This window comes from Anguilla rostrata, chromosome 12 (genome assembly GCF_018555375.3).
Source record: "Anguilla rostrata isolate EN2019 chromosome 12, ASM1855537v3, whole genome shotgun sequence".
NCBI lineage: Eukaryota > Metazoa > Chordata > Actinopteri > Anguilliformes > Anguillidae > Anguilla > Anguilla rostrata.
The window spans coordinates 13,640,037-13,665,669 of record NC_057944.1 but is presented as its reverse complement, the minus strand read 5'-3'; the positions used below and the strand labels follow the sequence as shown (position 1 = coordinate 13,665,669).

At 53.3% G+C, this 25,633-nt stretch overlaps 1 protein-coding gene across 1 annotated transcript in view; it reads left to right on the top strand.

Annotated features, from left to right (window-relative positions):
* Nucleotides 1–22,513, top strand: part of sik2b (salt-inducible kinase 2b) — a 40,114-nt gene extending 17,601 nt beyond the window's left edge. The window contains exons 4-15 of the mRNA XM_064300922.1: nucleotides 898–1,059; nucleotides 4,858–4,982; nucleotides 5,501–5,624; nucleotides 9,958–10,187; nucleotides 10,560–10,712; nucleotides 10,936–11,097; nucleotides 14,719–14,950; nucleotides 15,365–15,631; nucleotides 17,976–18,145; nucleotides 19,296–19,409; nucleotides 19,707–19,798; nucleotides 20,104–22,513. Coding sequence (XP_064156992.1) covers nucleotides 898–1,059; nucleotides 4,858–4,982; nucleotides 5,501–5,624; nucleotides 9,958–10,187; nucleotides 10,560–10,712; nucleotides 10,936–11,097; nucleotides 14,719–14,950; nucleotides 15,365–15,631; nucleotides 17,976–18,145; nucleotides 19,296–19,409; nucleotides 19,707–19,798; nucleotides 20,104–20,671 — 2,399 coding nt within the window. The 3' untranslated portion in view covers nucleotides 20,672–22,513. The remainder of the gene's footprint in view (nucleotides 1–897; nucleotides 1,060–4,857; nucleotides 4,983–5,500; nucleotides 5,625–9,957; nucleotides 10,188–10,559; nucleotides 10,713–10,935; nucleotides 11,098–14,718; nucleotides 14,951–15,364; nucleotides 15,632–17,975; nucleotides 18,146–19,295; nucleotides 19,410–19,706; nucleotides 19,799–20,103) is intronic.
* Nucleotides 22,514–25,633: the final 3,120 nt, after the last annotated feature.

Here is a 25,633-nt window from a genome sequence, read left to right as displayed (position 1 = left end):
GGCCTGGAATGTGCCACTGCGGGCACGGCTGGGTGCCAGCGGTCCTGGGCGTGGCGACCGCGCGGCTGCGCTGCCGGGGAGATGTTTGTGCCGCGCGCTGACCGCGGACACCCTTTTTTTACGGTCGTTCGACGCGGCGCGTAACTTCTGCCCGATCGGTCCAACCGACCGTTTCATTTCAGGACCGCAGAGGTGATTCTGCACTAAGGGAGTTTGTTCCCGGTCTGCAATTTATTACACTGAGATTAAACTTAAAAAAAATCATTGAGAGGTGATGATAGATCAATGCCCTAAACCCGAATAACCCCGAATAACCCCGGTGTCTGGATTAGCGTTTGAGTTAATCTGAATGTGTGATATGTAAAGGTCACTTACCGGTGAGGCTGTTCTCTGGCCAGATAAAGTGCCCAGTTGTTTACCTTTGATATCACTGAAGTGAAATGCGGGATGAAAGAGCAATCTGTGGGTGTATGATTGTGAGTCCCAGGGAATTGTGGGAGAAATCATGAACCTATCAAGTAAATCCCCTTGACAATGCATATTTTAAATGCCTGTCAGCCAAACATTTTACCACACTTATGTAATAAAAATGAACAGTAAAACTGCCACTACTGCTATTAGGCTACTACTTATGCTGCTGCTACTACGCTACTAGTCCTAGTATTACTACTACCGCTATGACATAATAATACTAACAATAAAATAATTAGACTTAACTGGCTCTCCTGCAGTTTTTTTGAAGTCCTCTGGTTCTGTAAGAAGGTCTTAGAGTTTGTGACTTTTTCCAGAAGTGATTGCTTGGTATAGGAGTACTCTATGTTCTTTTGAAATACAGAACTGAAAGTTTCTGAGAAAAAATGGCGGTTACGGTAACGAAGTGTCCCCTCCCTCCTGTAGACTATCTGGCCAACCACGGGCGGCTGAGCGAGTCGGAGGCGCGGCGCAAGTTCTGGCAGATCCTGTCGGCCGTGGAGTACTGCCACAACCGCAACATCGTCCACCGCGACCTGAAGGCCGAGAACCTGCTGCTGGACGGCCACATGAACATCAAGATCGCAGGTACGAGGCGTCCCAGAACGCCACCGGAGCGCAGTGCAGCGCTGGGCTGGGGGGGGGGTTCGCATTGGTCGGTTGGTCTGGTTTTTTCACATTGCTGTTCGTTCTCTGGAAGTGCACGCTGGGACGTTTGCCGAAACGGTACGTTGGTTATTTGCCGTGGGAGTGGGGAAGCCATGTGTGCCAAACATCAGGGAAATGCGACTGGCTCTGGCAAAGCAGGGCCCATGTCCAAGAAACCTGTTCTAGATCTTAAATTTCACCAGGTAGGCCTTAATACTCCTTTGCAGTCATACCAAATAGGTCAGATAAAGCGACAGTGTTGTGTAATGGGTAAGGAACTGGCCTTGTAACATAAAGGTTGCAGGTTTGATTCCCGTGTCGGCAACTGCCGGTGTACCCTTGAGCAAGGTACTTAACCTGCATTGCTTCGGTATATAGCCTAATGTATAAATGGATGCAGTGTAAATGCTATATAAAAAAGTTGTGTAAGTTGCTCTGGATAAGAGCGTCTGCTAAATGCCTGTAATGTAATGTAATGTAATGTAATATAATGTGCGTTAGGAAAAAGCACTCAAAGGAACTTCATAAGGGCCCTGTCGGGCCCATAATGGCTGTCTGAGAAAACACGTGCTGTCACACTGGCTACGCTCCAGCAAAGTGCTATAGGGTCCCTGCTCTCCCGTCCCAGAGTGGCCGCAGTGCTTCCAGCTCAGTCGAAACCGTCCCGTTCACTGCCCCCCACCCCCCCCACGTCCCTCTCCCCCCCGAGGTCCCGCTCCCGCGTGCCTCTGCCCCCGTGCTGTCGGACTTTCGACTTTGTCCCGAGGCGGTGGTCACATGGCAGGCGCCCGGCGGGAGCGTGGTCCGAGCGTGCTCAGTGGCGCTCGCCCTCCCGCTCAGACTGCCCTAAAGGTCCCCGCTCCGGCCCGCTCCGGCCCGCCCCCCCCCCGCGGGCTCTCAGAAGCTCCCCGCCGCTCTAGGAAAGGGCACGCGCGGCGGGGGGGCCCGGGCGGGGCGGGCGGCTCTTCAAAGGGCCGCGGCTCAAAGAGCCGGGCCCCGGGCTTACCCGCGCCCCGCTGGAGACCGAGCCCCCCTTTAATCTGCCCTCCAAAACCCCAAAAAAGCACTTCCCTTTACCCAGCGCTCACTTCTCCAGTCCGCCCGTATACAGCGCTTTAGCATCCTTTATCAGCGCTGATTGATGCTAAAAACCCGCAGCAAGAGATGTCATGGGCCAACAGCTGGCTCCTCGCGGCTACCGTTCTGCTGCAGACGCAGCCAGTCTTCAGCAGCGACGAGCGCTTGTTCTTACCTCCCTCAGAGACGATCACAGGCCTGAGAGATCATTACTGGACTCCTGTGTGAATCTGCGCGTGATGACCGTACTGTACCATACGTGCACATCTCTGCTTTAACAGCGTTTTACATCCCCTGCGCTGCAGTGAAGCTTTCACACCTCCCCAGTTCGCGGTTTCTGGAATTATAGACGGGTCGATGGAGATCGCCAGACAGATGGAGGAATTTATTATCCCCAGAGGGGAAATTTGTCGTACGGCAGTGCCTGAAAAATATCCAAAACTACTGCCAGAATAAAAAAGAGGAAATATCATAAGATGTGGAAAGTGGATCGCAACATTTATAAATGCGAAATTGGAGAAAACATTAACAATGAGGCGCGGGGAACAATCGAGCACAACTTAGGAACTCCGGCCAACAGGAAAATCAGATAAGAGGAGATTAAGTGTCCATTATGGGGACCGTGGAGCCTATTCAGTTGATGTGTTTTTCAGTCTGAATAATGAACAAATTGTGCATGCACACTCATGTTCACACACATACACACAAAGATCATGACCCAGAAAGCCCATACAAACTCTAGCATGTTCACACTCGCTTACACACACACACACACACACACACACACACACACACACAGACGCGGAAAATAGCCTTTTCTCCAAACTGTTTTCGCTGAAACTTTTTCAAAAAATTTTTTTGACCTTTGTTTGAAAAATTCCAACCCTTTGGCCTTTTTTAAAATGAATTCATGAATTATTTATTTACTGCTGTTCTGTCGGTGAAACTGAAACCTTTTTGATAATGATAATGAAACTCAGAGCAACTTGCAGTGTGTGAATGTATGAGGAGCGGAAAGTGAAGTGTTGAGTAAGAGCTGAGCGAGCTGCCAGGTCTGGAGCCGGCTCGAGAGGTTTTTGGTTTTGTGTTTTTCCCTCTGAAGCTGGAGGAATGTTGGATTGTTGGGGCTGGACCTCGTCAGTGGACATTTCTGTGGTCTCTGTCAGGAATCCGGGCCCTCCGGTCCCCCTCTCTGCGGTGGACGTCCGTATTTAGCTGGGCCGACGGAACGGCCCGTCCCCGTCCCCGTCCCCCCCCCGCACCCTGCCCCTACCCACCTTTCATCCACACCGGTGAATCCAGACAGGCCTGGACTCCAGTCCCACCCACCTGCCCAAAAGACACGCGTGCTTTGGACTGCAGACATCAAAAAGGGAAGGGGAAAGGCGATTGAACCGTGTTTGGGTGTGGCGGGGGGGGGTTCGCGGGCCCTGTGGAGCGGTGGAGGGGGTGGGGGGGGGGGGGGGGGCCCTGTGGAGCGGTGGGGGCAGCAGTGGGCAGGTTCTCCGAACGGCCAGATTGCATTTGCCAAGCCGCCGAGCTTTCCTTTGTTTCTCTTGTTTTCTTTCTTCGTGTTTTGTTTTCTTATTCGCTCGTGTTCCTGTTCCCCCGCCGTCTTTGATCTTTGATGTGTCATGTCCCAACAAACACAGGGGCACATTACCGAGGAGAGTTTGCTTTGTTGATATTACCCAACTCAGAAGCCAGAACAAAACATAACAAAAAAACAACTAGAAAAAAAACTACGTTTGAAACTTGTTCTTCCGCCCACCGTTGAAAAAATGAACTGAGCGAGGAGCAGGCAGAGGAGAATGAGAGAGAGAGAGAGAGAGAGAGAGGGAGAGGGATGTGCATGAGAACCACCTGCACCTGCTGCTGCTAGATTTGGCTTCCTCTAAGAAACCGCCATAATGTCAGAAGAATGCAGAATAATAAGGAAACGTTCCGGTTGTCCGGGAGACGTTACTAGTAAGATGAAGTATGCTGCGTGAGTGGGCTTGTATTTCCTGGAACACGCGGAACACAAGGCCATTTCATTACCTCATGGCAGTGTCAGGCTAGGTGACATCATCTCTGGATTCTTTTTCCTTTTTTTTTTAATGCACAAAAGGGGTTCAGTTCTGTATTACATAACCTGCGCCGTACGCTGTGACTGCAGCAGCGAGAGGTCCACAGGCTGTCCAGAGCCCGGAGTGTCTCCAGTCTCGTATCTGCACAGGGCCTGCTGTGCTATGGGCTTAGCTTGCGGTGTGCCAGCCACATTCTGATACAGCTACTCCTCTCATTCCACTGTTTATTATGGCGGAAAAACACGGTCACCACAAACCAGTTAGTGTGACCATTTTTCTTTTTGTAATGTTATTCAGTTGAGGTTGAAATGTAGTTACATTGTACAGACCTGTAGTCAGGTATGTGTGGTTGAACATGGTGACCATAGGTCACATTGTCTGGAAGTCAATTTCACAAGAGTGCTCAGCTCCTCTCGTACATACGGTAGCTGTTTACTGGATTAGGTTTATGGGTTTTGGAAAGTTCTAGCTTCGCGTGGTTTGTGGGTGTCGGTTTGAGTGGTCCTGGGTTACATGAATGGCTGTTCATTAGTGAATGGTGGCTTCTGGTTTACAGGGTAATAATGAACCTCCCCCTCTTGTCCTCTTGTAGATTTCGGGTTCAGTAACTTCTTCCAGCCGGGGGAGCCCCTGGCCACGTGGTGCGGGAGCCCCCCTTACGCTGCTCCGGAGGTCTTCGAGGGGCAGCAGTACGAGGGACCCCAGCTGGACATTTGGGTAAGACGCAGACGCTCACAGGTCAGCCTGGTAGCGCAGTGCAGCGTATGCTAATCACCGCAGGCCCAACGCACTGCCTGATATCAGCCGCGAGCTTACCACACAGCGCCCGGACCCCTGGCTTTCACAAATACTTAAACTAACATTCAAATAATTATATAAATAAATACATTGTAACGCGGTGTCAGATCTGGGTAACTTTTGAAAAAAGCTTTTCTGACTGCACGCTCAGCGCAGTGGATTAGCACTGTCAGTCGTTCGGCTGCTGCGCAGCTGTTTTTGCTGCCATTTTAGTTCCCCTTAGAGAGGAAGTCGCCTGTGTCGCTCGAGTGCTAAGCCCTTTTAAGCCTCCTCTGCAGGCACAGAGAATAAGGGAAACCTTGTGTGGTTGATACGTGTTTTGTGAGCTCCTGTTCAGTTTTTGGGCCCTTGTTTCCCCCTGTGGTCTGAGGGGACCCGTCTGTGTTTCCGCCGGTGTTCCGGTTCGGTCTCTCACCCGGGCCGTGTGTGTCTTGCAGAGCATGGGCGTGGTGCTGTACGTGCTGGTGTGCGGGGCGCTGCCCTTCGACGGCCCCACCCTGCCCGTGCTGCGACAGCGCGTTCTGGAGGGGCGGTTCCGCATACCCTACTTCATGACGGAAGGTAAGAGTCGAGCGGAAGCCGGTCCTGTGCGTTTGCGAGGACCCTGAGGACTCACTGCCTGCTGCTGGACTGAAGAAGGGCTTGGACCCCGGCCCTCTGCCGGCGGCTGGCATTTTCCTTACGGTCACCAGCTTTAGGAAGGTCAGGACCGTAGGCCGTTTATAGAGCCTACTGCAGTGGCAGCCATCTTTGTTCCTGGAGATCTGCCATCCGGTTGGTTTTCATTTCAGTCATAATTTTTGCACACGTGACCGGCTGTCAAAGGAGGTGTGTTTCGTTACGGTTGGAATGAAACCCTATTGGATGGTAGCTTTCCAGGAATAGGGTTGTTTACCACTGCTCTACTGAGATGTGACCTACAGTCCAGATTGATGTTGTGTAGTGCCTTGCATTCTGGAGAACACAGCCTTGTCCTTGACTTAAGTGATGACCACCAGAGCCTCGCCTTGAAGCTTTGTTAAACTCACCTGTGTCCCGCACAGGGAAGCCTGAACAGAAACCCTAGCACCTGGCCCTGTGGGGGAGTGTTGGACCCCAGTTAAAGCCTGAACCAAAATGGCCGCAGTTTACCCTACTGGTGTTTACTTGCATTAGTGATGGTGTATCTGTGGTTGCATAGTGGTGAAGGAGATAGCAGGCACGGTGTGCGCTGTCGCAGCGATGGTGGTGATGGTTAGATAGCGGCTCTGTGGTCTCTGAGGCCCATTTCAGGCCTGCCCGTCTGTAAGAGAGGAGCGGGGCTGGGAGAGAGCAGGAGAGAGAGCGCTGTTCTCTTGGCTCAGGCGTTCTCAGAGGGGGACTGGGCGTGCTCGCTGCAGCAGAGCCGGGGTGTCTGGGTAGCTCATTCTGCGCGGATGCCACTCGCTGAGACCAGCTCCCGGGCCCAACGCTTCTGCGCTTTGCGTGACCCGGGGGAGGAGCCAGCGAGCGTTCGCAGCCAACCTCCTGCCAGGGCTCCCGGGGGGGGCGGAGTAGGGGTGAAAGGGGTGGGGTTTGAGTTGCCTGGTCAACAGGGCCTTTCTTTCAGGGCCTTGAAACAATTTAACCATGTTCAGTGTGTAAGGGTGTGATTTTAACACCCCCCACCCCCCCCCCCAACTCCAGTTCCCTGAATTAGAGAGAACAGAGTGTGCAGTCTCTCTCCTCTTTCTTCATCTCATACATATTCTCATCTTGTCAGCAGGCTACACTTCCTGTTTGTCTTAAACTCGCACAGGCAGTGACGGTGGTGGGGGGTGGGGGGGGGGGGGGCGATCCGCATCACCTGCTGCGCGTTCTTCTGGGTGACGGGTTCGATGAGTGCATCCGACCACCAGGTTTAAAATCCCGCTGTGTGCGTGGGAGGGGCTTAAAGACATGTGACCAGAGGACCGGCGACTGGACGTCTCCTCTAAACAGCAGATTTAGCCAGTGAACTGAATTTGTGCTGGCTCCTGAGTGGCGTACCCAGAACAGGCTGTTTCTCCACCCCTGGAGGCGGGGTTATGTACAGCAGGGAGACCTAATTGGAGAAAGTAAGAGCTCCTAGTCTGGGGAAGAAGATGTGAGGCGCTGCAGTCACACTGGGCTCTTGGACTGGGGGGAGCTACCCTGTCAGCCGCTCTCTCCCAAGGACATGTACTTCCTGCAGCACGCAGGGGGGGGGCCCATATGTGGAATGAGGGATGGCTCTGACATCACAGACGGAGGAGAGGATGGGGGGATGGGGGAGGTGTGCGGAGCCCTGTGATTAAGAACGGGCGGGTCTGTGGGATCCAGTCACCTGCTGCAGCTGGTAGGCAGGTTTAGCGGTAGCGGCTCAAGGGCACCCTCGGCTGATAAATATATGCGTGCGTCCTGGGATGAGGTCATCTGTGTGACTCTCTGTCGAAACCAGCCCCGCCCCCCAGGGTTTCCATAGAAAGCCATTGTCCTGCCGTCTCCCAGCTGGAGCGCCCGTCCCGTGGACGGTACGTCCTGTCACGTTGCCCTGTCCACCGCGGAGCCTCGTCGCCCGGGCTGTCCCCGCGCCTGGCACTGGACTGCTCCCGCGACAGCTCCCAGCGCGGGCGATAAGACTCCCCTGCTGCCCTGTGGCACTAAGACTCCCAGCCCTGTGACTAAACAGCCGTGGCACTAAGACTCCCCAGCTGCCCTGTGGCACTAAGACTGCGTGTAGCTCCTGCTGCCCTGTGGCACTAAGACTCCCCTAGCTGCCCTGTGGCACTAAGACTCCCCTAGCTGCCCTGTGGCACTAAGACTCCCCCAGCTGCCTGTGGCACTAAGACTCCCCCTGCCTGTGGCACTAGACTCCTGCTGCCCTGGGCACTAAGACTCCCCTACGCCCTGTGGCACTAAGACTCCCCTGCTGCTGTGGCACTAAGACTCCCCCGCTGCCCTGTGGCACTAAGACTCCCCTAGCTGCCCTGTGGCACTAAGACTCCCCTCCTGCCCTGTGGCACTAAGACTCCCCCAGCTGCCCTGTGGCACTAAGACTCCCCCTAGCTGCCCTGTGGCACTAAGACTCCCCCTCGCTGCCCTGTGGCACTAAGACTCCCCCTCGCTGCCCTGTGGCACTAAGACTCCCCCCAGCTGCCCTGTGGCACTAAGACTCCCCCTAGCTGCCCTGTGGCACTAAGACTCCCCCTAGCTGCCCTGTGGCACTAAGACTCCCCCTCGCTGCCCTGTGGCACTAAGACTCCCCTCGCTGCCCTGTGGCACTAAGACTCCCCCAGCTGCCCTGTGGCACTAAGACTCCCCCTCGCTGCCCTGTGGCACTAAGACTCCCCTCGCTGCCCTGTGGCACTAAGACTCCCCTCGCTGCCCTGTGGCACTAAGACTCCCCTCGCTGCCCTGTGGCACTAAGACTCCCCCTAGCTGCCCTGTGGCACTAAGACTCCCCCTCGCTGCCCTGTGGCACTAAGACTCCCCCTCGCTGCCCTGTGGCACTAAGACTCCCCCTCGCTGCCCTGTGGCACTAAGACTCCCCCTAGCTGCCCTGTGGCACTAAGACTCCCCCTAGCTGCCCTGTGGCACTAAGACTCCCCCTCGCTGCCCTGTGGCACTAAGACTCCCCCTCGCTGCCCTGTGGCACTAAGACTCCGCCTCGCTGCCCTGTGGCACTAAGACTCCCCCAGCTGCCCTGTGGCACTAAGACTCCCCTAGCTGCCCTGTGGCACTAAGACTCCCTCCTGCCCTGTGGCACTAAGACTCCCTCGCCCTGTGGCACTAAGACTCCCCGCTGCCTGTGCACTAAGACTCCTGCTGCCCTGTGGCACTAAGACCCCCTGCCCTTGCACTAGATCCCTCGCTGCCCTGTGGCACTAAGACTCCCCTCGCTGCCCTGTGGCACTAAGACTCCCCTCGCTGCCCTGTGGCACTAAGACTCCCCGCTGCCCTGTGGCACTAAGACTCCCCGCTGCCCTGTGCAAAGACTCCCCTGCCCTGTGGCACTAAGACTCCCCCTCGCTGCCCTGTGGCACTAAGACTCCCCTGCTGCCCTGTGGCACTAAGACTCCCCTAGCTGCCCTGTGGCACTAAGACTCCACCTAGCTGCCCTGTGGCACTAAGACTCCCCCAGCTGCCCTGTGGCACTAAGACTCCCCCTCGCTGCCCTGTGGCACTAAGACTCCCCCAGCTTCCCTGTGGCACTAAGACTCCCCCAGCTTCCCTGTGGCACTAAGACTCCCCCAGCTGCCCTGTGGCACTAAGACTCCCCCAGCTCCCTGTGGCACTAAGACTCCCCTCGCTGCCCTGTGGCACTAAGACTCCCCTCGCTGCCCTGTGGCACTAAGACTCCCCTCGCTGCCCTGTGGCACTAAATCCCCCTAGCTGCCCTGTGGCACTAAGACTCCCCCTAGCTGCTCTGTGGCACTAAGACTCCCCCCAGCTTCCCTGTGGCACTAAGACTCCCCCCAGCTGCCCTGTGGCACTAAGACTCCTCCCAGCTGCCCTGTGGCACTAAGACTCCCCCTCGCTGCCCTGTGGCACTAAGACTCCCCCTCGCTGCCCTGTGGCACTAAGACTCCCCCTCGCTGCCCTGTGGCACTTATCTCCTGTGTGAGGAGCGTGTGTCTCGCAAGCTGAGGCAAGGCCTCTCAAAAGGACCAGCCAGCAGACCCAGCTGTTTCTTCATCCTTTCTTCATCTCTCCCTTCCTCCCTCTCTCCCTCCCTCTCTCTCCCTGTGTCCTTCCTTCACTCCCTCTTTCCCCCTTTCTCTCTCTCATTCCCTCCCTCCCTCCCCCTCTCTCTTTCTCTGTCCCTCCTCTCTCTCTCTCTCTTTCCCTCCCTCCCTCCTACTCTAACTCTCCCTCTCTCTCCCTCTCTCCCCCTCTCTCTCCCTCCCCCCCGCAGACTGTGAGCACCTGATCCGGCGCATGCTGGTTCTGGACCCGTCCAAGCGGCTGTCGGTGGCGCAGATTAAGGAGCACCGCTGGATGGCGCTGGAGGTGCCCGTCCAGCGGCCCACGCTGTACCAGCGGAGCGCGCCCGCCGAGGGCGAGGCCGGGGGCGTGGCCGGGTACAGCGAGCAGGTGCTGCGGCTCATGCACAGCCTGGGCATCGACCAGCACAAGACCGTGGAGGTGAGCCCCCCCCCCCCAGTGCAGTGCACCCCCTCTGTGATTTGCCCCAGGGCTGCCCAACCCTGCTCCTGGAGATCTCCCATCCTGTAGGTTTTCATTTAAACCCCGATTTGGACCTGATTCTGCTCATTAGCAGCTCAGTGAGACCTCTTGCTGTTGAATGAGATGTGTTCTGTTAGGATTGGAGTGAAAAACCTACAGAGAAGTAGATCTCCATTAAAAAGTATCTTTCCCCATTAAACAGTAAGCCCCGCCCAGCTGGTTACAGTCTCATGAGAGTAGCAGACAGATGAGTGGTTGGGTGGTAAAGGTCGGGGTGCTCTCTGCCCAGCCTGGTGACCCCGCTAACCGCGGTCCTGGCGCCCCTCTCAGTCTCTGCAGAACAAGAGCTACAACCACTTTGCCGCCATCTACTACCTCCTGGTGGAGCGGCTGAAGGCCCACCGCTGCAGCTTCCCCGTGGAGCAGCGGCTGGACCCCCGCCAGCGCCGGCCCAGCACCATCGCCGAGCAGTCCCTGGCCAAGGTGACCCCGCCCCCCGCCCCGCCCCCACCCTCAAACGCCCGCTTTCAATCAGCAATCTGACAGTGCAGCCTCCTGAATCCCAGTAACAGCGGTTACATTCCTGCTGACCAACTGTTGTGTTCCGTTCTTTTCATTGGCTCAGAGAAGTCATTGATTGACGGCTTGTGGTAGCCCCGCCCCATTTACCTGCCTGGTGCTAATGGCGTGTTTCCCCGTGTGACAGGCGGGCGGCGCCGTTCCCACGCAGGTGGGGCTCCTCCCTCAGGGCGTGCGGCTCCTGCGGTCCTCCGCCCTCCCCCAGCCCGCCGCCGAGTCCTTCGCCTTCCCACAATCCTCCTGTCAGCCCGAGCACAGCTTTATGGAGGAGGACGTGGGGACGCCCAAGGTGAGTGGGGGTTTGGGCAGTGTGTACGGCTCAGTGCGGGGGGGCCTTCAGCCAGCCGATGCAGCCTTTAGGCTGAATGAGAAGGCGCACTGAGTGACCTGTGATTCAGGGGGGGGAGCAGGAGGCCAGGGGAAGTGCTGGGGTGGTGGGTGGGGGAGCAGGAGGCCTGGGGAAGTGCTGGTGGGGGGGGGAGCAGGAGGCCAGGGGAAGTGCGGTGGTGGGGGGGGGAGCAGGAGGCCAGGGGAAGTGCTGGTGGGGGGGGAGAGCAGGAGGCCAGGGTAAGTGCTGGTGGGGGGGGGGGAGCAGGAGGCCAGGGGAAGTGCTGGTGGGGGGGGGTTAGGGTCAGAATGAGCTCCAATCTGAGGCTGATGTGCGGAGGGTGAACGGTGCAGTCCAGGGCAGCTGGGGATGAACCAAAGACAACACACACGCACACGCACACACCCATGCACACACACACACACTCACATGCATGCACTCGCACACACACGCGCACACACCCATACACACACGCTCAGATGGCTCTCTGTGTCATAGCAGGCTGCTGGTCTCAGGCACTTGACTGCTGTTAGATAACAGTCTCCTTGAGGCTAGGCCCGGCTCCACCCCCGCCCCCCCATCACGCCCCCCACCCTTGGGACGCCTCGGTTAAGAACCAGACTGACAGACACAGAGAGCAGATGCCAGCTCGGGGTGGGGGGGGGGTGCGGGTGCGGGTGGTGGGCCAGTTAAGCACGCCGCGGGAGCGCCAGGCCAGAGAGCTAGCGTGCGGTTCGATCAGCGCTGAGCGCACCGCTAACACAGGCCTGCAGTGCTCAGGCAGTAAGATAAGCCCTAACGCAGTTACATTGTGTTTGTGTCTGATATGGGTGCTGCTGAGGTACAGCCTGCTCTCCCTCCGTCCTCCCTAACCGTGGTGTTCTGTGGGGGGGTGGGGAGGAGGGGGAGGGGGGGTCAGCCGGGTCGGACGGCTCAGTCAGCCGGATTGTGCCTCAGCGTGCAGCTGCTGCGGTTGCATAACACAGCAAATCACTGCCCCCCCACACCCCCCCCAGCGCTGCCGTTACCCAGCATGCCCGGCTCTGCGCACTCACACACACCCTCACCCCCTCGCTGTCGCAACCCCAGCGTCTGCTCTCCCCCCCCTCCCCCCCCTCCTCCTCCTGCCCGTTTAAGGAGGGCTGATCATGGCCATCACACTTTGTCCACCGCTCGTCCTCCTGCGCTGCGTCTTAGCAGCTGTGCTGTGCGTTAGGCCTGGAGGTCGGACGGGCCCGTCTCACAGGGGAAGGATGGGCACTCCTTTATGTAACGGCCGCGCCGGGAGGTCCAGCAGGTGGGGGGGCGATGATGCGTGTGCGTGAGGCGGGTCGTTTGGGAGAGGGAGGCTGGAACACACGCTGTGTGTGTTTTTTTCTTTTTTAGCGAGGCCTGAGCGAGCAGCGGGAAGGAGCGGTTATGTAAGCGGACCTGCGGTGGTGATCAGGACACTGTGCCGGGAGAGGAGGGGAGGGGAGGGGGGTTCAGCCTGCCCGGTTCACCTGCTCTCCCCCGGGGTGGGGGGCTGGGGGCTGGGGATGGGGGGGTGGGGGGGTGGGGGTAAAAGCCTTTCTGGCACCGTGCGTAGCTGAGGACACGTAGACCAGGGGATTTCACAAACCGCTGCTGACAAACTGCCTGCCTTTGAGCCAGGTCAGCCAGATGAACCCTGTTACTCATGAGGGTGTGTGTGTGTGTGTGTGTGTACGTGTGTGTGTGCATGTGTGTGCATGTGTGTGCGCGTGTGTGCGTGCATGTCCGCGTGTGTGTGCGTGCGTGTGCGCATGTGTGTGCGTGTGTATCTCTTTATCTGCACGTGTATCCGTGTGTGTGTGTGCGCCTGTATCCGTGTGTGTGTGTGTGCCTGTATCCGTGTGTGTGTGTGTGCGTGTGTCTGAATGGAAGTCTGACTGGCCTCTCGGCCAAAACACACTTCCTGTCCCCCGCATTCCAGACCCCTCCCCTGCTCCGGCGCGAGGAGCAGAGCGGGAGAGGAGCAGAGCGGGAGAGGAGCCCGCGGCGTGTTTGTGTAGCTAGTCCGTCTCCGAGCGCCGCGGGAAGCCGCAGGGTCCCGAAGCCCCGCGCCGCGGCGGGCGCGGCGGGCCCACAAAGGGCCATTACTGCGGCCCCGCGGCCCCGCGGCCCCCGCTCATTAACGCTCGCCGCGGGGGCCCGGCCGCCGCCAGCACATCGCCCGTCCAGCGCTTTCACTTCCAGCATTTGGCAAAAACATCCACTTATCCGGAAGAGTCTTGGCGCGCGCGCGTCGAATAAAAAATAATGAGTAATAAAAGGGGATTCTGCACGCTCCGAGTCTGGCAGGTCTTTAATGTGTTATTAGCCGAGCTCTTGGTGCTCGCAAGAAGGAAAACCACGTTCAGTTCAATTGCATTTGAGAGTGTATAGAAGATGAAACGTAATGCGGATTTTGTCCTGGTTTGCAGTGGACCGTGGCTCTAATAAAGGCTCTAGCCATGAAAAATATCAATTGTTTATCTTAAAATTTTATATTGTTACTTGGTTGATGTTTGAAAGTCATTTCGGGTGCTCTGGAAGTTCAGTCGTGTAAATAATACCTATAAATAAATTAATACTTCCGAAGGGCAGGATCACTTGTACTACGGTCTCGTGTTTGATCCAACCATAACGGCTCATAATTACTGTTCGACAGAGAAAAAAACTTTCCCGGTGCGTTCTGGGAGTGAGGGGGTGCTGGAACAGAAAGGTCCGCCTTTATCTCCGGTCCACGTGGGAGTTTTGGAAGCGGTCGAATCGAGTCGACCTTGCCGATGCGGTCTGACATTGCGGGCGGTATTTTTCCTCCTGCGGACCGGTGTGCGGTGCCAGGTTACAGGTTGGGTTTCTTTGTGTGAAGCGTGCGACACCTCGTGATTTCCAAACACGTTTTTTGGCGGGTGCAGTGTGGACCCGCAGCTGTAGGGCTGACTCACTCCACCGATGTGTTCACCTGCAGGCCAGTGATCAGTTTACCCTCTACTGCTGGAGCTCTCAACCTTCAAGGGCATCCAGTGGATCCCTGTCATGACTTAGAAAGGGTTATGTTTAAAAAGAGCTTTATATTTGGATGTTCCCAAGTCTGTCCATAGTCATTGCATATCAAGCCTGGCCAGGGACCCCCTACAGGTCTGAATCTGCTTGTACTTGAAGCAAGCTAGGCTGTTTGTCAGAATGGGCTGACCATGTGGAAGATCTGCGATTGGCTGTGGGGCTATTTATGGGCTCGGCATCAGTCATAGGGCTACATCATCAATAGTTGAGTTTGATGACAGAGAGGCAGATCAGCTTTCCCAGTTCTTAATGCCTCCTTGATCTCTCCTTTCCTCCACTCGTCTCCTCCCCTCTTTTCCTCCTCATACATCCGGGTAGGAGACGTAGTAGTGGGGGAGTGGAGGAAAGGAGGTGGGGAATGGAAAGCATTGGGGTGCACCCATGGTCATAGTTGGCCATTGAAAGAGCCTGAATTAGAATTTCCAATGTATCCGCCACAGGGTCCTGTCGCCATTGGCAACCAGCACCTTTGCAGTGAGCTGGGTAGCAGCTGATGGGCTTCTCTGCTTTCAGGTCAATGGCTGTCTCCTGGAGCCCCTCCCCCCCGCCATCATCCGCAAAACCAGCACCTCGTCGCCTAGCAACATGATGGAGACCTCCATCGACGAGGGCATCGAGACGGAGGAGCCGGAGATGGAGGACGACCCCTCCCACGTCTTCGCCGCCTTCCAGACGGCCCGATTCGGCCAGCGCCGCCACACCCTCTCCGAGGTCACCAACCAGCCCGGCGCGGTCACCGGCACAGGTTAGCCTGACGGCCGCCGGCGCCGTCACTGCACCGCCGCGGGAGGGTAGAAACGGTGGCCTCGCGCTCTCTTCAGAAGCAGCTGAGCTGTGCAGGGGTCCCTGGGAGTTTGAGTTTTGCACAAGATGCTCACTGTCTCCTCCTGCAGTCCAGAAAGCTTTACATTTGCTTTAAAACATGAACTCCTGTGAAAAATGTACTTTTCCAGTTTAAATCAGTACATTGGTCCCAAAATGCACTTTTACATGAAAGTAAGTACAATTTGTGATTAAAGTGATAAATTACGGACCAGAATTCTACACCCCACCATTTTGAGTGAAGTTGTAGTTTGTGTGTTTAGCGAAGGTGTGGTGTTTTGGGCTGGTGTTCTGGGTGCGGACTCTGAGGTGTTTTTATCCCCCGGGGTGGTCTCAGGGAAGCTGTTCAGCATGGGCCACAACCCGTCCCTGGGCAGCGTGGACTCCGAGTACGACATGGGCTCGGTGCACAGTGACCTGAGCCTGCTGGAGGACCCCTGTGCCGCCAACACGTCCGGCCCCCGCATGACCCCGCCCTTCATCGGCCTGAAGCCCGCCAACCCCGCCATGCAGACGCTCTCCTCCCAGAGGAGGGAGGCCCACAACCGCTCGCCAATCAGCTTCCGCGAGGGCCGCCGCGCCTCCGACACCTCCCTCACGCAAGGTGCCTATTCCCTCTCTCTCCCTCTCTCTCTCTCTCTGTTTCTCTCTCTCACTGTTTCTCAAATTCAAATTCAAATTGCTTTATTGGCAGGAAATACATAGGTACATATTGCCAAAGCATCATAAATCAATTCAAAATACATATTTACAGTGGAATACTAATAATGAACATTCTATTAAAATAAATAAATTAATTAATTAATTAAAAAATATATATATTATTATTATTATTATTATTATTATTATTATTAATAATAAAATAAAATAAATAAATAGATAATTATAATTATGTACAATGGTCACTCAGTGTCCCTCAGGTTATGGCAAGCTGAGACATATTGAGCCGCAATTGGGGCTGTCGGTCCTTGTCCTAATAGGACTGCACATTTTTCGTTCTTTGATAAAGAATGGAAGTTTTGTATAATTTCTGAGAATTTTTGGTAATATATTTTTCTAATATTTGTATATTTTGTACAATTTAGGAGGAAGTGCATCTCTGTCTCAACCTCTCCTGTCTTACAGTGACCACATATTCGTTTTTCTTTTGGTAACCATGAATTTCTGTGTCTGCCTTTTTCAATTTCCTGTTTCTCTCTCTCTCTCTCTCTGTTTCTCTCTCTCTCTCTCACTGTTTCTCTCTCTCTCTCTCTCCCTCTAGCTCTCTCTAGCTCTCTCTGTCTCTGTAGATCTCTCTCTCTCTCCCTCCCTCTAGCTCTCTCTTTCTCTCCCTAGCTGTCTCTGTCTTTGTAGCTCTCTCTCTCTCTAACTGGCTGTGTTTCTGTAGCTCTCTCTTTCTCTAGCTGTCTCTGTAGCTCTCTCTCTCCCTCCCTCTAGCTCTCTCTGGCTCTTTCTAGCTGTCTCTGTCTCTGTAGCTCTCTCTCTCTCTAGCTCTCTGTGTGTTTCTGTAGCTCTCTCTTTCTCTAGCTGTCTCTGTAGCTCTCTCTCTCCCTTTCTCTATTTCTCTCTGTCTCTGTAGCTTTCTCTCTTCCTGCCTCTAGCTCTCTCTCTCTAGCTCTCTCTGTGTCTCTGTAGCTCTCTCTCTCTAGCTCTCTCTGTGTCTCTGTAGCTCTCTCTCTCTCTCTGTCTCTGTAGCTCTCTCTCTCTCTGCCTCTCTCCTGCTGTGCCTGTCTGTCTGTTTCAGTTAGAAGGTGCTTTATCGGTGTGCCATTAGTGTTGATCAGGGCAAAGCAAAGTTAGTAAAGAACAGACAGTGTCTCCCTCTTGCTCACTTGTTCTCAAATTTTTATTTCAGCTTGCGTGCGTGTACATATTGTAGAAGCACACAATACAATATGTCTGAACTACTGACAATTATGAGAAGCAAAGCCCTCTCCCTCTCTCTCTCTCTCTCTCTCTCTCTCTCTCTCTCTCCCTCCTCCACTCTCAGTGAACCCGGGTGCTGCGATGTGGGGGCTGCTGGGCCCTGTCACACTTAATCATCCATCTCCCCTGCCTGTGCTCTGATCCGGGCTCGGGGTTTGTCATAGGAACTTAGAACATAGAACATTCTTTTTTTCTCTACTCTAGTTTAATTCACTTCCGCCGTTCGGCAAACGCAGATTTTTTTCACGTTCAAAAAGATTTTTTTCACGTTTAAATTTGAACGCGCTGCGCTTGGCGTGTCGGTGCGCTGTAAATTATTCCCGAAGCAAACGAGACGAATATGTATTTGTTTTCAGGAAGTCGTTTCTCCCCCTCTCTCTCTCTCTCTCTCTCTCTCTCCCTCTCTCTCTCTCCCTCTCTCTCTCTCTCTCTCTCTCTGGTGATTCACGGGCGTCCGTGCTCTGAAGAGCTGGCCCACGTATTCCTGTTCAGTCCTCTGTCCTGCATCCTGTGTAATTACTCTCTATCATTCTCAGGCTATAAAAAATAAGAGGAGGTATTTCTGGCTGCTCTCTGGTCTATAAGCTGGGAGTGGAGAGACTCTAAATCCTGTTCTAGTGTTTTCTGCAGCACGCTATGAGTCAGGCGTGTGCTGGAGGCCTCCAATCCTGTCTGTTCTTTAAATAGTTCTGATGATTCAAATTCAGTACTGGGAACAAGTCACATGCTTCTAAAGAAGAGGAACCGTTGCAAATCCTGATAATGCTGAGAGGTCTTTGCTGACAAATACGCACACACATACACACACACACAAGCATACGCACACACACACACATCACATGCGTGCACACACACACACACACGCATGCACGCACACACACTTCCACAGACTTGCAGCTACATACTCGTGCGGTCAGTAACACACTACCAACGCAAACTCGAGCTCGCCTGTACTCAGAAATGCGGTGTACAGTGTCAGGCGGCTCGGTCATCGTTTGGTACGGTCTGTTTCCTCTGTCCAGGCTTGGTGGCCTTCAGGCAGCACTTGCAGAACCTGGCCCGGACCAAAGGCATGCTGGAGCTGAACAAAGCGCAGATGCTGTATGAGCAGATGGGCTCCGGGGAGGACCCGGGGCTCTACCCTCCGGACACGCACCCGCACCTGTACGACCTGCTGGACCCCCTGCTGCAGGTGTGTGCCCCCGACACGCGCCCCGAAACCCCGGGACACACGCATTTACACACGCATTTACACACGCATTTATACACGCATTTACACACGCATTTACACACGCATTTATACACGCATTTACACACGCTTTTATACACGCATTTATACACGCATTTACACACGCATTTATACACGCATTTACACACGCATTTACACACGCATTTACACACGCATTTACACACGCATTTACACATGCATTTACACACGTATTTGTACACGCATTTACACACGTATTTATACACGCGCGTACGGAGTCTCACACAGGCGTACGGAGTCTCACACACGCGCGTACGGAGTCACGCTGACGCTTCCTGAGTGCGTCCGAGTCTCCGGCTCGCTGGCCTGTTGTCACGGCAGGAGGGCGGGGCCGTCGGGTGTTTCTCCTGGCACGCCCGCCGTACGGTCGGCTCGGCGCAGCTGCCTCTGAGGTAACGCCGTGCGTATCGGCGACTGGCGGCCCCAGCCGCCTCCGCCCCCCCCCCCTAGCAGGGAGAGGCAGGAAGAGCGCCACCTCCTTACATAAGAGGCAGCGTGGAGCAGCTCTCAGATCACACGCTTCCTGAGGGACAAAGGGCCCGTCTGTGCGCCGGGCTCCCATTCGCTCGCAGCTTCGGCCATCTGCGAATCGCGTCAGAGCGAGCCCCGCGCTCGCCGCCGGGATCACACGCCCCAGCGCTGGGTTACCCAGCCCTGCTCCCTGCTGGTGTACACTCTGAGCCCAGCAGAGCACACCTCATTCAGCACCTGGAGATCTCCCAGAGCTGCTAATGAGTAGAATCAGGTGTGCCAAATCACCCCGGAAACATACCCTACATATGTGCGCGAACGCGGACGCTTCGAGCTACGCCAAGGTGATTTCACACATTTACGTTCCAAAATGTGTCACCTCAACCGCAAAGTGCGAGGTGCAGTGTCAGGTGTCACAGCGAGGGGCGCTGTAGCAGGGCGGTAGATCTCCTGGAGCAGGGCGGGGCAGCCCTGATCAGGCTCCTCTCATTAGTGCAGCTGAGCCTGACTGCAGTATCTGTCTGTACAGCACGTGTGTGCGCGTTTCTAAGCGTGTGTGTGTGTGTGTGTGTGTGTGTGTGTGTTTGTGTGTTCGGCATCCCAGGGCGACGGGGGCCAGCAGCAGGACAGTTTAGCGGTGTTTTCGGCTGCCGCCCAGCCCCCGTTACTGTCCCGGAGACAGAGCCTGGAGACCCAGTACCTGTCCCACAGGCTGCAGGTAAGAGCACACCCCCGCAGTCCTGTCCTGCTAGTGATCGACAGGACAGGTCCACAGACGCTCTCATCCAGATGCCCTTCTGTGCACGGAGCTCATTTTAAACTCATATTTACTGGAGCAGTTCAGGCTGAGGACGTTGCTCAGTGGTACAACAGTATTTTCCCGCTGGGGAACTGAACCTGCTAGCGAGGCTCCCTGACCATCATACTGCATTCCCCTGCCCCAACAAAACACAGCAGGCCTGGTTCCCTGTCACACCCCCCTCCTAACTCTGCCCTCCCTCCTGTCTCCTCACAGAAGGGCAGCCTCATGGTCAGCCCCCCCAGCAGCTGCCAGATGTTCTGTAAGGAGCCCCCCCGCAGCCTGGAGCAGCAGCTACAGGAGCACAGGTACAGGAGAGCCCCCCCCCCCACCCATCCCTCATCCCTCCTGCTGCTTACCCCCTACCCCCTACCCTCTACCCCCTACCAACCTGTCCCTCACTGACACTCAGTTCAGTTCAGTTTCTTTCCATTCTGGCCAAATCAGTTCACTTGTACTGTATTGACCTGTATGTTCCTGCAACAAAAAAATCAATTGAAGTATAAATATGAGCAAAAAATAATTATTTTTCTCTCTTTCTGTCTCTCTCTCTCTCTCTCTGTCTCTCTCTCTCTCTCTCTCTCTCTCTCTTTCTGTCTCTCTCTCTCTCTAGGCTTCAGCAGAAGAGGATGTTCCTGCAGAAGCAGTCTCAGCTGCAGTCCTACTTCAATCAGATGCAGATTGCAGAGGGCTCGTACCCCCACCCCCCTCCCAGGGGCCCCGGGGACCATTCGGGCCCTCCCCCTCTGCATGGCCCCATCGCCACGGCGACGCAACCCAGCGCCCAGCCGTCCCCTCACTACGGGCGGGCCCCGGGCCTCGGGCCCCTGATGGGGCCCAGCGCTGAGGCGGTGATCTTCGAGCCCTACCCGGGTCACTACCCGCAGCTGCTCCACGCCCCGCCCCTTCCCCCCGGCCTCCCCGCCCACCCGCACGGCCACGCCCCCGAGGCCCTGGGCTACCCCGTCTGCGACCTGACCCTGTCCCACTCGGCGGAGGCGCTGTGTGCGGAGCAGTACCAGTGCCCCGCGGACCCCGGGCAGCCTCCCCCCGCGGCCCAGGCCGAGGGCGCCGGGCCCGGGTACGATGGCCTGGCCCTCCCCGAGCTCCACGACGCCTTCCTGGAGGGCGAGATGATGGAGACGGTGGACTCGCAGCACGGCTTCGTCCTGGTGAACTGAGCGGGGCATTCTGGGAGATGCAGTATTACCCGTGAGACTCGCACGGCTTTGAACAGGGTCTGGGGGAGGAGCCCGCGCGTGGAGGGGGAGGGGCCGACGGGTGAAAAGAAATGGTTCGAGAGACATTTTTTGAGATTTCGGTATCGTTCGTACTGTTTTGGTCATCAAGAACCTCGAGACTTTCTACCGAAACCCTCCCTACCTCCCTGACTTGAACCCCGCCGGTCGTACTGGCGCTGCTTCCAGCCCCCCCCGCCCCCTCGGGGTTCTGCGGCCAATGGCTAGCGAGCGCGCGTGGGCCTCTGCGGGCGCGTACATGTGCGTGTGTGTGTCACATGACCTCCCCCCGCGGAGATGTCTGCCTCAGAGCCAAGGCAGAAGCTGTTAGCTTTGCTAGCGGCGTCAGGCCTGGAGAGGCTCCAGCTCCTTCCCAAGAGCACAAACAACGGCAAGCGCGCTCGTTGTTGTTTCCTTTCCTTTCCTTTTTTTAAATACGGTCATAGGACAGAGACTTGGCTCACAAATCCCTTTGTGGACGTGACATTTCATTTGAACGATAAAAACATTACGCGCACTTACGTGATGTGAGTGCACTGTCCTTGGATTTTTTTTTTTTTTTTTTTTTGGTGTGGCAATATTGAAGCAATATTATTAATCTGGAACTGAAAGAAACCTTAAGGTTTCTGAAGGAATTATCTTATTTTAGTAACCTTAAGAGTTGTCAAGTGGCCTAAAGTAACCTAAAGATTGTCGAGCGAGATTTAGACAAGGAGGAACACAAGGCTAAGTCACTTGACACTGGATTCAGACGACTAGCTGACTCCTGGTCTCACGGCAACGCGATTGAAGAAGGGTTTTCCTTTTCTTACAGCACTTATTAAAAAATCTACTTGAAACGTAATAATAAATCGCTGACTAAATTTGTAACGCTACTTTTTTTCTGAAAAAAATAGGATGATGAAAATAAATTTGTACTGTATTGTGTCGGTCATAACGGAAGGAAGGCGAGGCGGACGTCAGTGTCGAGAGAAGTTCTTGTACTGGAGCACTTTTTCTAGGAAGTAAAAATGAACGAGGAGGAGGAGGCAGCCTGGATGAAGATTCCGGTTTGCCGGTTCTGCAGACTCAAAAGAAGGGACACTTAAACTCTTTCTTTTGGTTTTGTTTAGTTTTTTTCCTTTAAAGGACACATCGAACTCTTTCAGAGGATTTTTCAGAGTTAGACCAGAGAGACTTTTGGTATTGGTGATTGTTCACTTGTGCTTTGTATAAAATTAGGTTTTTAGAGATTCTTGAATGTGTTGAATTCAAGAAACAACAAATGACGTGTTCAGTGTGGTAGTGCTGTGCCTTTTAATTTTCCCCTTAATTTAAGAATTGGAAATATATATATATATATTTTTGGTTTTTTTAGGATTTATTATTTTTTGTTTCTGGTATCCCTTTTGGAACTAAGTAGACCCAATTTTATTAAGGTACAAAACCAAAGTCCCTTCAGAAGGTTCTGGTTCTCAACCCACCATGTGGCGTTTGGACCTTCATAGTTTCTTCACAGAATTGTTATTGTTTTGTTTTACCTTTTTTTTTTTTTTTTTTTTTTTTTTGGTCAGTCAGTATATGCCGTACAGAAGTATTATAGCAATATTTATGAATAACAGTTATGATGCTGAAATTAAGGGTAGTGAACATGTTGCAGTATCATGTTGTTTGTGTCATGTCACCTTCAGCTGAAACAAACACCGTTCTTTGGAGTTCCACATTTGCATATTTGCCATCATTGATGTTGACCACACATAAGCTAACATGCTGTTTGAGACATAAATAAGAAAGGTTCGTTCAAAACCTGTGCGTGCTTTCTTTCCACACTTGCGAACCGCAGTCTTTTCTCTCCGTTTTACAGAATGTTCTGTCCTCTGCCTGTCGAGCCGGTCTCGTGACTCGTTTGCTCTGTAGAGCGAGGTCTGCAGGAATGGACTGGTTCACCGACTTTCCCATTCCTCGCTTTGTCTCAGGCTCGCGCTTCCCCGAATGTCTGAAGCCAAGATACGCACTGAATACCTTCTCTGTGACTCCGCCCCTTGCTGAATTGTGGCCTGATATGTGTACAAATATGGAACCAAATGTGCGGATCTGAACAGCAGCGTGGGGACTGGGACTGGAACATCGTGTAACCCACGCTTTTATCTCACTGGTGCGAATGGCGAAGGGAAGTGTGATACGCAGCGAGTGTATCATCTTGCTGCCCCCAAAGCCCCCCCCCCCAAGCCCACCGCCCCTCCCCACCAAGCCCTCCTACCCATGATGCACCAGTGGGTCCTGACCCACGACTCTAGGCTCAGGGGACAACAACGCACAAGCTCGCTGGCACCGTAATAATTCAGCAGGGACCGTCTCTGACCTACATCGGCCGGGGGCGGGGGGCGGTGGGGCAGGGGGTGGTGGGGGGGGGTCGCAGTGGCAGATAACTGTTTCGTAACTGTTGCAGGCCCACCCCCGCTGCTTTATTCATAGCACACGCGCTGGTACTTCTGAGTGTCCTCTAAAAACTCTTCAGTATTAATAGTAGGCAGCGCGCTCTTTATAGAACAGCGGGGGTATTTATTGCATGGTGCCGCTGGAGCCTCGCGTGGGCCGAGGCCAGCGGAGGAGTTGTTCACACGAGTGATTCAGAAAAACAGGTGATTCATGGAGTTCGATGAATATGTCTCATTTTTGAAAAGAACACACACAAGTGGTGCTTTTCTCTTTTTTTCAGAGGTTTGAGAGTTCCAGTACGATATTATTTTTAGTGAAAATGAATCGCAGTTCCTTCAGCTGCTGTGGGTCAGGGCTATTCGTGTAAGTGTTTGTTTCATCCATACTTTGTGTGGTCCTCTCTCTCGAGTGTTGATCTGATTTTGTGGTAAGTTTGTGTGCACATTGTGGGATGTGGGGCATGTGCCAGGAGGTTGAACATTTTCAGAAATGTTGTCCCCTCACTTCCCATGAACAGACTTTTGTCTGTTTTTGGTTTGTGAAAGAATGCGCAACCAATTGATGAGTTTTTGGCAGTTTACTCTGGGTGAACAGATTTCCCCCAATGGGGGGGGAGGGGGGGGTCGGAACTTGCCATCATTCATTTATTTATCTTTCCACACAAGAATTTAGCAATGAGGAAGCAGAACTGCACCTGCAAGCATGTGCAGACCATTCTTCCTTTACCCTTCACCTTAGTGTAGATGTGAACAGGATATGATGACGTGGTGGAGGCTGCGGGATTTGACCCTCTGAAACTCCTTGGGCACACTCGCGTCTGGAATGCAGGAAAAACACCAGAGGCCCCTTGGCTTCTCTCCACTGAGTGAGTGCACAAGCCGATGGGATCTCGAATTTGAGGAAGAGGAAATGGTAATAAGTCTTACATAAGGGCTCATGTTATTTTTCGCTCTTCATTATGAGTCATGGCATGTGGATGACTGAGTTGGAGCTGATTTTTTTTTTTTGGGGGGGGGTGGGGGTGTTTAAAGATGGAGAGGAGTTGTTCAAAGGAAAGATATTGAGAAAGACAAACTGCCTACAGGTGCATTTGTATCTGTGAGAGAGAACAGGCTGTTAAATTTGTTCAAAAGACACAAACACAGACCATTAGTTTGCAGAAGGTTTTTTTATCCTCTGTGCATACAAATGCGCAAATCCTTGATCTTTGAGTCAAGCCGTTGCGCATTATGTCCTTAAAAAATCAGATCATTTATATACTTAGAGAACATAAGTCAGACACTCCAGTTCAGCTTTAGCCCTGACCTTTACGTCTCTTTATAAAGTGTGGGTGGAGTATATCCCTTAATAGAAAATCCATAGAGTACAATGCAGAATGTCTGGCATTCCATAATAATTATTGTACAATGCATCATTATGGATTATGAACTTTCCTACTTTCGTGGCTGGCAATTATGAATGAATAGCAATTAGCATTATAATATTAGTCATATGTCCTGTGAAAGCCAAAAACACTGAGACTTAATCAAGCATGTTGTTGAAACAAATTATAGATCACAAAAGGTTTTATGAATGTTACATAAGACCCAGTTAACAATGAATGCAGTAACACTATTTTATTAAACCAAAAGTAAACCCTGAAGTGGTGAAACCACAGACCAGAGAAAGAAGCCCTTTGGGATAATTACAACAGGCACCGTCACCAGGAAGAGCTTGGTACCCTCACTGTTATGAGCGTCCACTCTTGGGTCTGACCAGGAGACTGCCCTGTCTAATAAAACAAGTTACTCATTCAGTAAGGATATAAAAACGTCTATCTTAATTATCCTCTGGGAAAGTCAGTCATGCAGGCTGTCTTGACAATAATGACCTAATTAGTACATGTCCCTTGTGCACACTGGTTTAAAGTTTCACATTAATTCAAAACAAATTTGGACTGCGCAGATAAATATATTTTAACCAAAGTTATATGAAACTAATACTTTAATTAATTTGCCAGTAAATGCAATGTACTTATGTCTGCAACATAATTTATAGTAATTGACTTGTGGTCTTCATAATAAATTTTGAGAACTGGGAGACTGCAAAGACACACTCTGTAAGGAATAAAATAAAAAATTCCAGATTCTTCTGTCTGGTTCTTCCCCACACATGTCCATCACAGGCTTGCTTATTTGGCATGCACCATGGTGATAGTCCTCCTGGAATAATCACAAGTCTTATCTCTACCAGGGAGAAAAGCAGTATGTATGGAGCTGCCAAATCCTGCCCCCTGCTGGGATAAATCCAGCTTAATTAAGATACAGATACCCAATCAAATCCTTAATTCAGCCATTTCAAGCAGGAGTGGAGAAGATGGTTTGGGGAGGGGGGTATCTACAACGTCTTTCAGATCAGGTTTAATAAGTAGCTATTTCATATTTTATAGCTCATTCTTCAATGGATGCTGCATGGATTATCAAATCAATGAGAGGTTCATAAAATTGA